Genomic DNA, 13616 nt, shown 5'->3' with positions numbered 1-13616 from the left:
AAAAAAAAAAAAAAAAAAAAGCTCAACAAACCTGATGCTTACCAGCGTTAGACAGTTTTTCACATCCCTTAAGACCTCAAGTAATTCTTCATAAAAAAAACAGAACAAAAAACCAAACCAAAAAAAACCCAACAACTTACGAATGGTACAATGCAGGGCTCAGCTTTGGGAGAAAAATTCATTAGTGGTTTTATAAAGAAGACTTTTAAACTCTGGATTTAGGCTTCATGTACAATGAATCCAATAACTTCAAGCTATCAACCAAGCAGTTTTTTTTTTTCAAAAAATTGTGCACACCCTACCACAGCAGCTGTTTTCATGGATTAGCAGATATGCAGAGCACCTACCTTGGTCAAGCCAAAATTAGATTAGTCCTTCAGATTTAAGGGGACAGCATTTAACCAAATCATTCAGAGCCAAATAAGCCACTAGATGGAGCCTGTACCTTCTTTTTAATGTAGCAGCTCTAATAGAAGACAAGAGACTGATTAAGAAGGGATCCACCTAAACCACTAGGGAAGTGCACTGCGCAGAAGCTTCTTTAATCTTGCTTTTTTCCATGTGTTCCCTGGGAGCTGATTGGCAAAGGGGCCCCAGCAGCCCAGCTGCTTGCTTCTGATCAGCTGGAAAGCAAAAGCTATGGGATGTTTAAAACCGTGTTTTTTGCCTCCAACTGCTGACTGGCCAAAAGGGCCCCCGCCATTTGCTGCTGATCAGTCAGGAAACAAAAAAAAAAACAAACCCCCCATGGGGTATTTAAAACCATGGTTTTTGCCTCTTGGTCGATCAGGAGCAGGAGACGAATGGTGGGGCCTCTCTGCCAATCAGTGGCGGGGAGGGTGCATGGAAAAAAGAGCAAGATTAAAAGGAGTTGCTGTGCAGTGCACTTCCGGTACAATTTAAATAGATCCCAAATTATAAGTCTACAGACTGCCTACCTAGCAAACTGTTACTTTGAGATGCAGCTGATTAATTTCTTTTATGAAGTGAATCTGAATGTATTTGAATACTATATCGTTTATTAAGATGCTTTAATTCACACCTCTATAGAGCAGTATTATCCCACATGATAAGTTTTGTTCTTGTTTTTTGCTGACGAATCAAATTTCCTATTTTAATGGTAAAAAAAATATCCATAACTGGGCTAGCTATAGAAAAGATTCTTAGATATGTTTAAATAAATCTGTATCAGCATGGAAAAAAGAGTTTTATTTTTAAAATGGCCCAGGCAACAATGTTTAATAGTGCATAATTAGTAATGGATAATGTGTAATTAGTAACAATTGCAAAAGCATGCCCAGGATGAGTCACTGTTAGAACTCAATGCGTTTCCTATTCCATCTAGTTTGTCGACCTGAAGAAAAAGCTCTAGTTCTCTCCAAAAGTGCTAAGACGACATTAACAACAACGTACTCACATGAAATGCCTTCAGAACACTGAAATCATCACTTGGATTTTCAAAGCTATTTTTGCTTCATTACTTTCAAGAATCACAGAGTTACCAAGTTTTTAACGGCCTCGTAAATATATAGGAAATAATTTGCAAACAACTGCTACTTACCCCCATAGTAACTTATTTTCTTTGAAATATGGTATGTCCACCTACATTGGAACATGCATACACACACAACTTGGAGACTTTTTGCTAACACTGCCACTGGACTGATATATAGATATTAGGAATAATGAAGGGCATGGCGCTGTAAATATCGAAGGATAAAACCTTTTTTCATCCCACAGGAGGCAGGCTTCACAAAGAATATCAGGAGAAAAAGTCAGATTTAAATGAAAGCCCAAAATAGTCTTGGGCCTGAATTTTGGATGTGCTCACTAAGAGACGTTATTCTCGTGGAATTTGGCATATCATGGATGTCTCATCAAGGTTTGCAATTCTAAAACTCTCCTGGCTAAAGTTATCGCACAAAAAAATATAGTTTTGTAGCAGGAGAGACAGGACAAACAGGAAGCCATAGACTCGAATGTAAAAGTCCCATGAATCAGGAGAGGATGCAGATTACATTAAAATGAAATGACATCATGAATCAATGGATAAGGTCTGATAAAGCCTTTTGAGGACTCTTCTTACAATAGATGCATACAGACCGATTTACCTTGGGTTTGAAGATGAAAAGCTGATACTGATATTCCTGTGAAATGAACTCTAACCAAGCTAACAGACATTCTTGGTGCAGTTCTTTCAGTACAGCAAAAATTTGAAAAAAAACAAACCAACCACATGAATTACTGTCCGAGTATGTAACAGATTTGTTTGGTACTATATGCAAAAGACTTTTGCCTTTCTTCTGGTAAGTGCTTTTTTAGGCTTTTTCCCTGTATGTATTGAAAGAATCTTCTTACAGATGGAGCTCCCAAGGGAGCATAGCCAGAGATTAGCCATATGAGATAACTGAGAATCTGAATGCAGAAGCTAGCTGCAATTCTATAAAGGTAGGCTTTTTTTTTTTTTTCCAAATAAAAAGGGATTACAGGCGATTGATGAGAGCTTCCATTGGTTGACATACCAGCAGTGTCTTGTCCAACTTGGTATAAGCATCACTGTGGAACAATTCTGCTTCTACTTCCCTAGTATTTTGTCAGATTGGGGAAGCATATACAGGAACAAGTCTATAACAGAACCTTGGCTTTAACTTACACCAAAACACCACCTTAGGCATTTCTCATTCAGTGATGGTAAGGCATCCAACATAGGTGTTCCCCATATATAAAATATATTGGATGCCACCTTTCCAAGACCACTTGTGATAGAGAAATGCCTTCTGTTGAAGGTATCTACTAATATGTTTCTTACCCCAAGGAGATTAAATGTGCCTTACTGCAATATTGGGGGGGGGGGAACAGAAACTACACAGTGGACTTCCTTGACACAGTAGAACTGATTTGGTCATGATTTTTTTGCTCAAAGGTACATGGTAATTTTACACTTATGCTGTGCAGCTGTCTACTTCAGCGTTTTCCAACTGGTGTGCCATCAGGCATGTCCAGGTATGCCGCAGCATTTTGGGCTGGAGCCACACCCCCCACCTGCTGCGTGCAGCCAGACAACCTGGGGAGCATGGCTCCAGCCAGTGATTCAAAAGCCATGCCACCTGCTTCTCACCACTCTGCAGAGTCCCGCCGCTTGTTACCTCCCCACCCCAGTCTGTGGTGTCCAGCCGTTCGCCACCCAATCTCCCCCTCCACGGCATTCGGCCACTCGCCACCCTCCCCCCAGCCTGTGGCATTTGGCCGCTCACTACCCCCTACCCCACTCGGCCAGTGTCCCATGGGGTGGAGGAAGCCATGCAAGTGTTCCAGGGGGTGAAAAGGGTTGGGAAATGCTGCTCTACAAGTTCAATGCATACACTTGGTTCAAAACAGAGGTTTCCCCAATTTGGCCACAGACCCTGAAACTTCAGATTCTCCAGATGAGAATACCAGCCCTTGCTTGAAGCATCTATGACCAGGTCACTATTAGTAGCAGGAGAGAAAACGGGAGCATCTTTGCAGACTGTGAGCACCTATCCCCAACCAAAGGAGTAGAGCACTTCTTTCAAGGTCTAACAGGTTTGTACACTGTCCCAACCCAAACTGACACGGAGAAGCTTGGTGTCTGAAGTCACATGGTTCCACGACAGTATGCGTCTTGCCAGTCTTAGGTAAGCCTCTTTTGTTGTCTTTGGTTCTTTCTCAAAAATTCTGCATGCAGTTAAAATATTGAGGAGTGCCTTGTGATAAGCAAGTAGTAACTGAGGTCAAACTGCTATAAACTCAAGTTTTTTTAAATGGTATCAGTATAGACTTTTTGTGCTTATTTTCAGCCCTAGCTGAGCAAAAGTCACAGGAATTGTCTAATGGGATTGTTTTTTTTGGACTGACCACTAATAAAGTCAATCATCCAAATACGGAAGATACCTGGATACCTGAATGCTGAAGTTGGGCAACTGCCATTCATACATTTTGAAAATACTTCTGGAACTATTTATAGGCTGAAAGAAAGTGCACTGAAATGGTGGCAAAAGCCTTCTATTGTAAGTCTTGGGTATTTCCTGTAGCTCTGACTGACATGTGGAAATAGGACCCTATAAGGGGGATGGGGGTAATCATACTAATCACCAACATCCAGGAAAATGATGGAAGACTTTCTTTCTTACATTTGGGATGAGCTTCAAATCACCTTTCTTGCAGGAGGTGGAATTACCAATAAGAAAATCCTTGCTGTGGGAAAACCTTCTCTATAAACCGAGTTCAAACAAAGTCTGCACATCCTGCAAAAAGGTGGTCTTGAGAGCAGGAATCTCATTCCCGAAATGAGATAGGAAGGAAGATGCAGAAAGGCAAGGTTTGGAACTTAACCGTATCTCTCTGCTCCACAAGGCCTGGACATGTGGATGTTAGTCCCATACATTGTAGACAAAGGCAGAAGTGATTCAAGAAGAAAGGGTGGCTCTTAGAGCATCTCAATCTAGTGACTCTCTAGATTTGCAAGCCCACTTTTGTCTTGCACAAATCAAAACACGTGTCCTTCAAAGACCCCACACCAAAATAAATACCCCTCACCAAAAACGCCTCAACAAAAACACTTAAGATGCCCCCTTCCCCCCCCCCTCCATTAGGGGCAATGCTTTGCAGGAAGCACAATGTTTGAAGCCTTGAGACTTCAAAAACTCCTGGAGTGAAACTCTATGATACAGTGTTGAACACTATTTCCAAAATTGCTAAGAAGGTAGTTAGGACAGGAAGCAATTACCAGAGAGGATATGGATGTAAAGGGAACAAATTGATCACAGATTCTCCTCTGCTCAATTCATTGGAAGGCGAGTCACCTCCCTGGAGGTGGCTAAGAGGCTCTTTGCTATGATTGGATCTGGCTCCCCTCCATGTAACAGTCTCATATTGGATTGCCCTGATTTTTTTTTTTAATCTGTCCTGACTGGTTCACCTCGAAAGACTGACTTGATTTTAATCAGACTCATCTACCATCTTACTAGGAACTAGGACGAGAGACCTTTGTTGAGGGATGGCTAAACGAATTTCTTACGTGGACCAGCACTAGAGATGAATAGATACAACTGCTTAGATTCCAGAGTACTTTCTTCCCCATCCCAGGCTCTTGAGGAAAGGTGTGCTGCTCGGATGGACACAGACACTTAGAATCATAAAAAAATAGGGTTGGAAGAGACCTCAGGAGGTTACATCTAGCCCAACCTCCTGCTCAAAGCAGGACTGTCCCCCACTAGATCACCCCAGCCAAGGCTTTGTCTAGCCAGTTCTTAAAACCTCCCTTGATCTGCTGGCAACAATCTTACCAATGCAGCCCAGTATGCCATTAGCCTTCTTCACAACAAAGGCGCACTGTTGGCTCACATGAAACTTATTGTCCACTATAAACCCCAGGTCCTTTTCTGCAGAGCTGCTGCCCAGCCAGTCAGCTCCCAGCCTGCATCAGTGCTTGGGATTACTCCATCCTAAGTGCAGGACTTTGCACTTGCCCTTGTTGAAACTCATGAGATTTCTACTCCTTCCCCCACACCCAAGTATCATATACAAACTTGCTGAGGGTGCTCTCTATGCTATCTTCCAGGTTGCTGATGAAAATATTGAATAAAACTGGCGGCAGGACCAACCCCTGAGGCACTCCACTTGATACTGGATGCCAACTAGACATCAAGCCATTGATTACTACCCTCTGACCCTGCTGCTCTAGCCAGTTTTCTAGCCCCTACACAGTCCATTCATACAGCCAGTACTTCCTTAGCTTGCCTACGAGAATGTTGTGGGAGACGATATCAAAAGCCTTGCTAAAATCAAGGTATATCACATCCATTGGTCTCCCCACATCCATAGAGTCAGTCATCTCATCAGAGAAGGGCAATCAGGTTGGTCAGGCACGACTTGCCCTTGGTGAATCCATGCTGATTTTTCCTAATTAACTTCTCAAAGTACTTAGAAATGGATTCTTTGAGGACCTGCTCCATGATTTTTCCAAAGACTGGGGTGAGGCAGACTGGTCTGTAGTCCCCTGGATCTTCCTTTTTCCCCTTTCTTAAATATGGGCACTATGTTTACCCTTTTCCAATCATCCAGGACCTCTCCTGATCACCATGAGTTTTCAACGATGATGGCCAGCGGCTCTGCAATCACATCAGCCAACTCCCTCAGCACCCCCAGGTGCATCCCATCCAGTGCCATGGACTTGTGTATGTCCAGCTTTTCTAAATACTCCCTAACCTGTTCTTTCGCCACTGTTGGCTTCTCACCTCCTCCCCAAACTGTGCTGTCTGGGAGCTGACCTTGTCTGTGAAGACTCAGGTGAAAAAGGCACTGAGTACTTCAGCCTTTTCTACATCCTGTGTCTCTAGGTCGCTTCCCCCATCCAGTAAGGGACCCACACTTTCTCTGATCTTCCTTGTTACTGACATACTTGTCGAAGCCTTTTTTGTTACCCTTCACATCCCTTGCTAACTGTGACTCCAGTTGCACTTTGGCCTTCCTGACTTGATCCCTGCATGCCCGAGCAATACTCTTGTACTCCTCCCTAATTGTCTATCCAAGTTTCCACTTCTTATAAGCTTCCTTTTTGTGATTTAGTTTACTGAAGAATTCTTTGATAAGCCAAGATGGTCTTCTGCCATACTTTCTAGTCTTCCTGCACATCAGGATGGTTTGTTTCTGCACTTTCAGCAAGGCTTTGTCCAAGTACAGCCAGCTCTCCTGCCCACGAGTTCCCTGAGTGAGTAAAAGTCTGCTTTTCTGAAGTCCAGGGTCCTTATTGTGCTGCTCTCCATCCTTCCCTTCCTCAGGATCTTGAGCTCAATTATCTCGTGGTTACTGCTGCTCAAGTTGCCCTCTACTAGTACATTCCCCACCAATTTCTCCCTGCTTCTGAGCAGCAAGTCATGAAGAGTACAGCCTCCAGCTGGCGGCTCCAGCACTTGTACCAGAAAGTTGTCTCCAAAAACTCTCCAAAAACTTCCTGGATTGCCTGTGCACCGCTGTATTGCCATCCCAGCAGATGTCAGGGTGACTGAAGTCCCCTATGAGAACCACAGCCTGTGATTGGGAAACTTCCGCTAGCTGTTTGAAGAAAGCCTCATCTACCATTTCCTCCTGGTCTGGTGGTCTATAGCAGACCTCCCTCCCCCACACCCCCATGACGTCACATTTCTGCCCTTTCTCCCCAAAACTGAACACTCTCTGCCCCACAGAATCCAATCTCAGCCTGATTCTTCTTGCTTCTTCAGTCTCCATTCTCATCCTAATCCCAAATCTCCCACCCCAACCTTAATTAAATCCATATCCCTTGCCCTCATTCCAGGTTCTTAACCTAGCTAGCCCCACTGCTCCTCCTGCACTCAAGTCCTTTATCAAATCTATCTCTCCTCATCTACTTCACCCAACCCACTGAATCTGTCTCAAGTCCAACTCCCTGTCAGCACCCAATACCAATGCCTAGTCTTCTCCACTCAGTCTAATCCTCCTCCCTCTGCAGGTCTTGCTCTCATTCTATTTGTACTCAAATCATGCAGCTTCTTCCTCCTCAATGCTACCTGGGCTCAAGTGGTGGTAGTGCAACCTCTGAGAGCACAAGGAAGACAGGCTTCCTGCTCTTAGCTCAATTGCCCAATCCTAGCAGTTGCACCTCTGGGAAGTCCTGCTCAATCCTGTGCTGGAGCACACCCAGTTTCCAGAGAAGCCTGCGGAAATTTAGTTGCTGATCTCTAAAAAGGTCAGTCCTGACCAATGGTCCTTCAGAGGCTTACATCTGACCAAGCTGGGGCAGATTTTCCATGGGGACAACAAAAATGTCTATCCCTTATATTAAAAGCAAGCCCTGCCAAAAATGCTAAGAGTTTTTCCAAAGGAAGAATTACTTTTATTATTGTTAATGTGGGGAGAAAGCTACATTTTCAGCCTGAGGCAGACTCATGGCATGATAAATTTCAGCCTAATGGTTTATATTTGCCATAACTATAAGGAAGCAAAAATTCATCTTAGAATAGAAAGTGCTGAGCAACCTTAATGCATCATGCTACTAGTCCCATCTATTATGTAAGCTTATATGGTAAATGTGGGTCCAAACCGCCAAGGTCTAATTAATCTCTTTGTAAGTTTGGAACATTCCAATCAAGGTCACTGGAATAGGTCAGGTTCTAATGCCCAAGATTTTACTTAGTCATTCTTTCCTCCAAATTCACCTAGCTTTCCAAGACCTTTATATTTAGGGCACTCACTTTAATATCTATATGTCACTATCTCACCCAATTAAGTTCATCCTCACAGCTTCTCCTTCAGTGATTTTTTGATGAATCAACAACCTGTTCTTTGAAAGCAGGAAGCTTGCAGTCAAAATACTGCCACCCCTGTGGGAAGGTCCATATAAGAATGGCCTTGCGTTATGTTCTAATGATGTGAAGCAAGAAAAAAAGTGGGCAAGCAGTTGAAGACTCTGTAGTCTTCAAAATTACCTGCAAGCAGATACAACAGCCACAAAGATTCCCCTCCTTCTGTCTAAACAGCACAAGTTTCTGAAACAAAGTAACCCCCTCTCAAAGCAAAATTTAATTCTCTGGGCTCAGCCATATACTTCTCTTCATAGACTGCTAATTAGGGTTCCCATTAGGGTGAACCACAGAAGTCATTCATACAGACTCATTTCACATGAAAAAGTAGTCAGACAGCCATGGCTTCCATTCATTATGGATCTAGAAGTAAAAGATTTTTTTTTTATCCCATTAACATGATTGTAAAAATTTTTCTTAGGGCTGAGTAAGCAGTCAAAGCTTATGTTAGAAAAAAAGTCACAGAAAAAAGGGGTTTTAAGATACAAGAAGCTGAATTTTAGATTTCAATAATACAGCAGGAATATCTTACTAGGATTGTGAATTATTTTGGTTTAAGATAAAACAAATCTAATAGAGACTCTTTTAATAAAAACTGCTCAGAGCAGACTGTCAGAACAAATGGGGAAGATACACCTTTGCACCTCTGTATTTATTCTATTAATGAATATGGACACATTAGACTTATCTCAGTCTAAAGGCTGCAAAGAAAAAAGGAGATTTCAAGACGTCAGACTTTTTAGCTCACGTATTCAGCAAAGTCTTAAGAAACTAAAGCAAAAGTGTTTTTGAGGATGAAGATACCTTTAAAAATCATGTCTCTGAAACCAAAAATCCAATGCACAGAAACACTGTAGATACACTCTGATATTTTCTATTATTAACATTCAGTTTCATGAAAATAACCCCTTTACCTTAGTATTTTAAATCCAACTCATCTCAAACACTTTTGTAGTGTGCTGTTTTAAACACCAGATTTTTGCTATTTAAAGGTAGCTCACTGTAGAAAACAGTCACAAAGGATTTAACTTAATAAATTAACCCCACATTGTCCGCAAGAGCTACATTATTCAGCAGAGAAATTGGAGGCAATGGCTTTAATTACAGAGGTGCCTTAGTGGGATGGTTCCAGCTGAGGTTGCGTTCTACAATGAGCAGTTTAAGTCCCTTAACATAAAAATGTCACAAGTCCTTGCCAAACCAAAGCTAGTTTGTTTCAGTTAGGAGCAGAAACTTTTATTTTCTAGTTAATTTTCTTATTGTTTTTCAGAATTCAAGCCAATTTATAAGCCCTCAATTTTTTATTTTCCCCCCTAGAATCTAAAGTCTTTTGCAGGCCTCCATAATGACCATCAAAACACTAAAACCATTTTGCAGCAAGGGGATGCCTGTAACAGCCTCCCCCTCTCCCTGAAAGGGAAGTCTGACTATTTTTGTAATGTCTTCCTCTGCCTTGCCACAAGTGGTTTTCTCTTCTGCTAAGACAGCTAACAGAATGGGCTTCTCTGCACAGAAATACGAGGCTACATTCCTGTTAAGGGAGGCCAAGCATGGGCTATCAGGAGAAGAGACAACCTGCTCAGAAACAGCTCAACAGTAGGAAAAGACAGGAAAATAGCATGCTACCCTGATCAGCCTCCAGCTGAGGAACCATCACCAGGAAAGGATGGGGATGGAAATAATTCATGGTGCTATCAGACAGAGGTGTCCTGCAGCCCCAGATCAGTTAGAATGCAGGTGTCATTTCTCACTAAAATGAACAAACACATTGCACACGAACGAATCAAGTCTAAGGTGGCATCAACCCTGCACAGTGTGTTCATGAGAGGATAAAACCCAGGAGGGTGCAGAAGGGGCCAGAGCCATCAACTTCTTCTTTCTCTTGTGGAGGGAGCGGGGGTGGGGGGAAAGGAGGGGGAAGGCAACAAGCCCGGACCACCAGACTCTGGCTAAAACTTGAGTCATATGACTCAAGTAGCCTACCCCAACCTGGCTCAATTGTCGCACTCTGACACTTCCCAAGGAGCTAAGAGTTGCTAGTCCTAAATTGCACTTCTTTTTCCTGTCTCAGCCTTAGCAAGTGACAAGCTTTGTGACCACAAAACCAGGATCCCAAAGGCTCCCGTCTTAATCTCTCCTGGTTGTTCCAGCACTTTTATATCCCAAACCTTTGATTTCAAAAAGAAGTTTCTTTCTACAGAGCAGAGGGGGAAAAAAGTGCTGTCAAACAGCAGCGTTTAACCACTGGTCTCTGGTAACAGTACCCACCCAGATTTGTTCTTAAAAAGCCTCTCCCGGTTTGTCCTACATGCAGACTTACTGCATAGCTGAAGTCACTTACTTCCAGTGAATGCTATCCAGCGGGCATATTTAGTAGCTTCTCTTCGCCAGTGGGAAGCCACCAGCAAACCACATGTGACAGTCAGTGAAATGATTCCCATAATGATGAAAAATAATGTAGTGACCCACTCTGGAGGCAACCGTGGAGGAATACAGGTCCTGTCACGTCCATGGATGGTTTGACACTGTCGCACAAGGCCAACTGTGAGTGCACCTGAAAATATACAGCAGAGGCAAGTATGAGCAAGATTTACTTGTAAGGGACAATATTCTGAGTTCTTCCTGTTGGTCCTCAGGGTCCTACCAAAACTGAGAGTAGTCAAAAAAGGTGGATGAGATTTTCCAATGGGGTCTGACAGTACCAATCACTATCAGCTGAAGTGGTAACTGAGCAGCAGCCAGGCTCATTTCCTTTTCTGCTACAGGGAGATATTTCTTTGTCACCTTCTAATTTCCTCCACTCTGAGAAAACTGAAGCAGGAGTGGGGATGGGAAAAGACGGGAAGAGGGAAAGAGAAGGAAAGAGACTCTTCCTAAGAAGCCAGCACTGAATCAGCTAGGCTTTGTTCAGCACAATGTTCTGAAAGGTTAGACAATTCAAAGCAGTTTTCCTACCTGAAAACACAGCTTACTGCCTTTATTTCTACCCATATCAGCAGAGCTTAAGAGGTGCCCTTGGGAAGGATGCACTTGACAGCATCCCTTTAAGAACTCTTCCATGCCAGAGACCCAGGTCTTTTAACCGCTAAGATGGCCAATGCTGCTAGACCAGAAGGTTATTTCAAATGGTTCTGTATATAAGGATGCAAGAGTCTAACACTTACAAGTGTGCTAATGTGTTGCCAAAGCTTACAGAAAAAACAAACCAAGGTGATTAAAAATGTGCAGTTAACCTCCAGTTTCATAACAGAAGTCACTAATGTGCAGAGTAGAAGACAGACATGTTACAACATGCAGAGTTTTGTAAATGGCACAAATTAAATATTTTCCTTTAGATTTAAACAGTTCTGATTTCAAGTTCAGTTTGGTGCTTTCAACACACTCAAGGCTTTGTACAACCAATACCAATAGCAAATTGTGTGTTGGAAAATTTGAACCAGAAATATTAATTAACAAACATGTTTAAAAAGCATCTTTGCTGTTGTTTCTAAAAAGTGTTATGTGCCTCAAGATGCAGATAATCTGTTCCACCCCAACTCCCAAATCTTTGTCACAGATTCATCACCATTTGTCCCACTGAGGTTAAAAAACCCAACAAAACAAAAAACTAACATTATATGCTATGACACTGAACTTTTAAAAATGAATTTCAATACTAACATCTTATTCCACAAATGATACCGCATATTATAAACAGAGGTTTTGATTGGAAAATGCGAAGGCAGAGGTTTGGACAGAGTGATAGTGGGACTGGGAAACTAAAGTTCTGTTAGCCATTCACAAGTTAGTCTCAAAACTCTTCCAAAAACAGAAACATGCAGCGCGAACAAGCCACTGAAAGGAACAGAGATCAATGTTTACGCTGACTTTTGATTAATGTTCACATTGACCTATGGTCCAGTCATGGAAATAAGCTCACATACCAGTTGCTGAACACATAAAAGTCAATCCCAGTTTACTGTTTTTGTGCAATGAAATATCACAATGTGTCAGAATTTGTTTTTCTGGTGGAATATTTTTAAAGCACCAGGCAAACTGGGAATAAGCAACTGAACTTTGTTCAAGTGATTCTGCAGACTTTGTTAAGCCTCAAAAAGCATGCTGATCTTACTCAAGTATGTCTTGAATTAACATATATACTCAAATACAAGACGACCCTGAATGTAAAGCTCCCCCACCCAATAATTTGATATCAGTTATAAATGTATCATAATTTTCCATGAATGGAATCTAATTATTGGAGGATCATCTTAAATTCATCTCCACCCCACCACTATTGCATATGGTGGGGGGAAGAGGTGATAAAGGGGGACAATAATGGGGCAGGCAGTGGGGGAGCCAGTGGGGGGGGAAATGTAGTAGGACAGGTGGGGGGTAGGTGGTAGGAGTAGGCAGTGTGGAGGTAGTAGGGCAAGCAGTGAGAGAGACAGGCAGCTTGCCCCTGCTGCCTGTCCCCCACCACTTACCCCCATTGTGCCTACTCCCCCATACCCCACAGACTCAGGTTGCCCCAATTCCCCCTTCAGCCCCTCTCCATGCTGCTCCTACCACCTGCAGCTTCAGGTCCCTGTCATTCCCACCCCCCCGCTAACTTTTGCTCCACACCAGCAAACTCTGTTCCTGTTGAAGCCCAGGGCACAGAGCATGGCGCCCTGTAGCAGTGGCGCAGAACTGGCACTGCTGTTCCAGCCTGGCCCCGTAGCAGCAGCAGGTTGGGGCCAGAACCAGAGCGGGAGCCAGAGCCGCTGCCTGAGCACCCCTCTCCACTGCCTTGTACTCAGCTGTAAGGCAAGGAGGCTTCCCTGCTCCCCCATGTTAGATGTGGGGGTATGGGGGGTAACCTCAACTTCTAATTGAGTATGTGTGGTAAATATTCATTAGCATGAAAAAGAAATCAGAAGACTGAATCCTCCATTGCTACTTACTTAAACTTGCAAACAGACCTTAAAGAGAAAAATTAGAGCAACAAGATGATCCCTTAACCAGGCACAATTGTCAGTTCCTACCTAAAGGGGTGTGTAATAATAGGGTTGCTGCAAAGGAGGATTAAGGGGCAGGCTGGCAGAATTATACAGGGAAGCTGGTACAGCACCCACATGGTTTTTGTCTTCTCAAGAAAAGCATCAAACTTGTTTGTGTAATTTTAAATTGCTCCCAGCACCTTCCTGGTAGTCTGCAATATTTTGCTTTTTAAGTTAAAGTTAAAGGGCAGGAGGGGTTTGGGGGTGTCATTAAAATCCAAACTTCCTGAAATGCACACAATGCAGAACTTCATAC

At 42.9% G+C, this 13616-nt stretch overlaps 1 protein-coding gene across 1 annotated transcript in view; it reads right to left on the bottom strand.

Annotated features, from left to right (window-relative positions):
- CUNH16orf52 (chromosome unknown C16orf52 homolog) overlaps positions 1–13616 on the bottom strand; it is a 19655-nt gene that overhangs the window by 4984 nt on the left and 1055 nt on the right. The window contains exon 2 of the mRNA XM_019512604.1: positions 10681–11031. Coding sequence (XP_019368149.1) covers positions 10681–11031 — 351 coding nt within the window. The remainder of the gene's footprint in view (positions 1–10680; positions 11032–13616) is intronic.

This window comes from Gavialis gangeticus, unplaced genomic scaffold (genome assembly GCF_001723915.1).
Source record: "Gavialis gangeticus isolate Ggan-Ray unplaced genomic scaffold, GavGan_comp1, whole genome shotgun sequence".
NCBI classification, from domain to species: domain Eukaryota; kingdom Metazoa; phylum Chordata; order Crocodylia; family Gavialidae; genus Gavialis; species Gavialis gangeticus.
The sequence above is the reverse complement of the archived record's forward strand: the minus strand, read 5'-3'. Positions and strand labels throughout refer to the sequence as shown.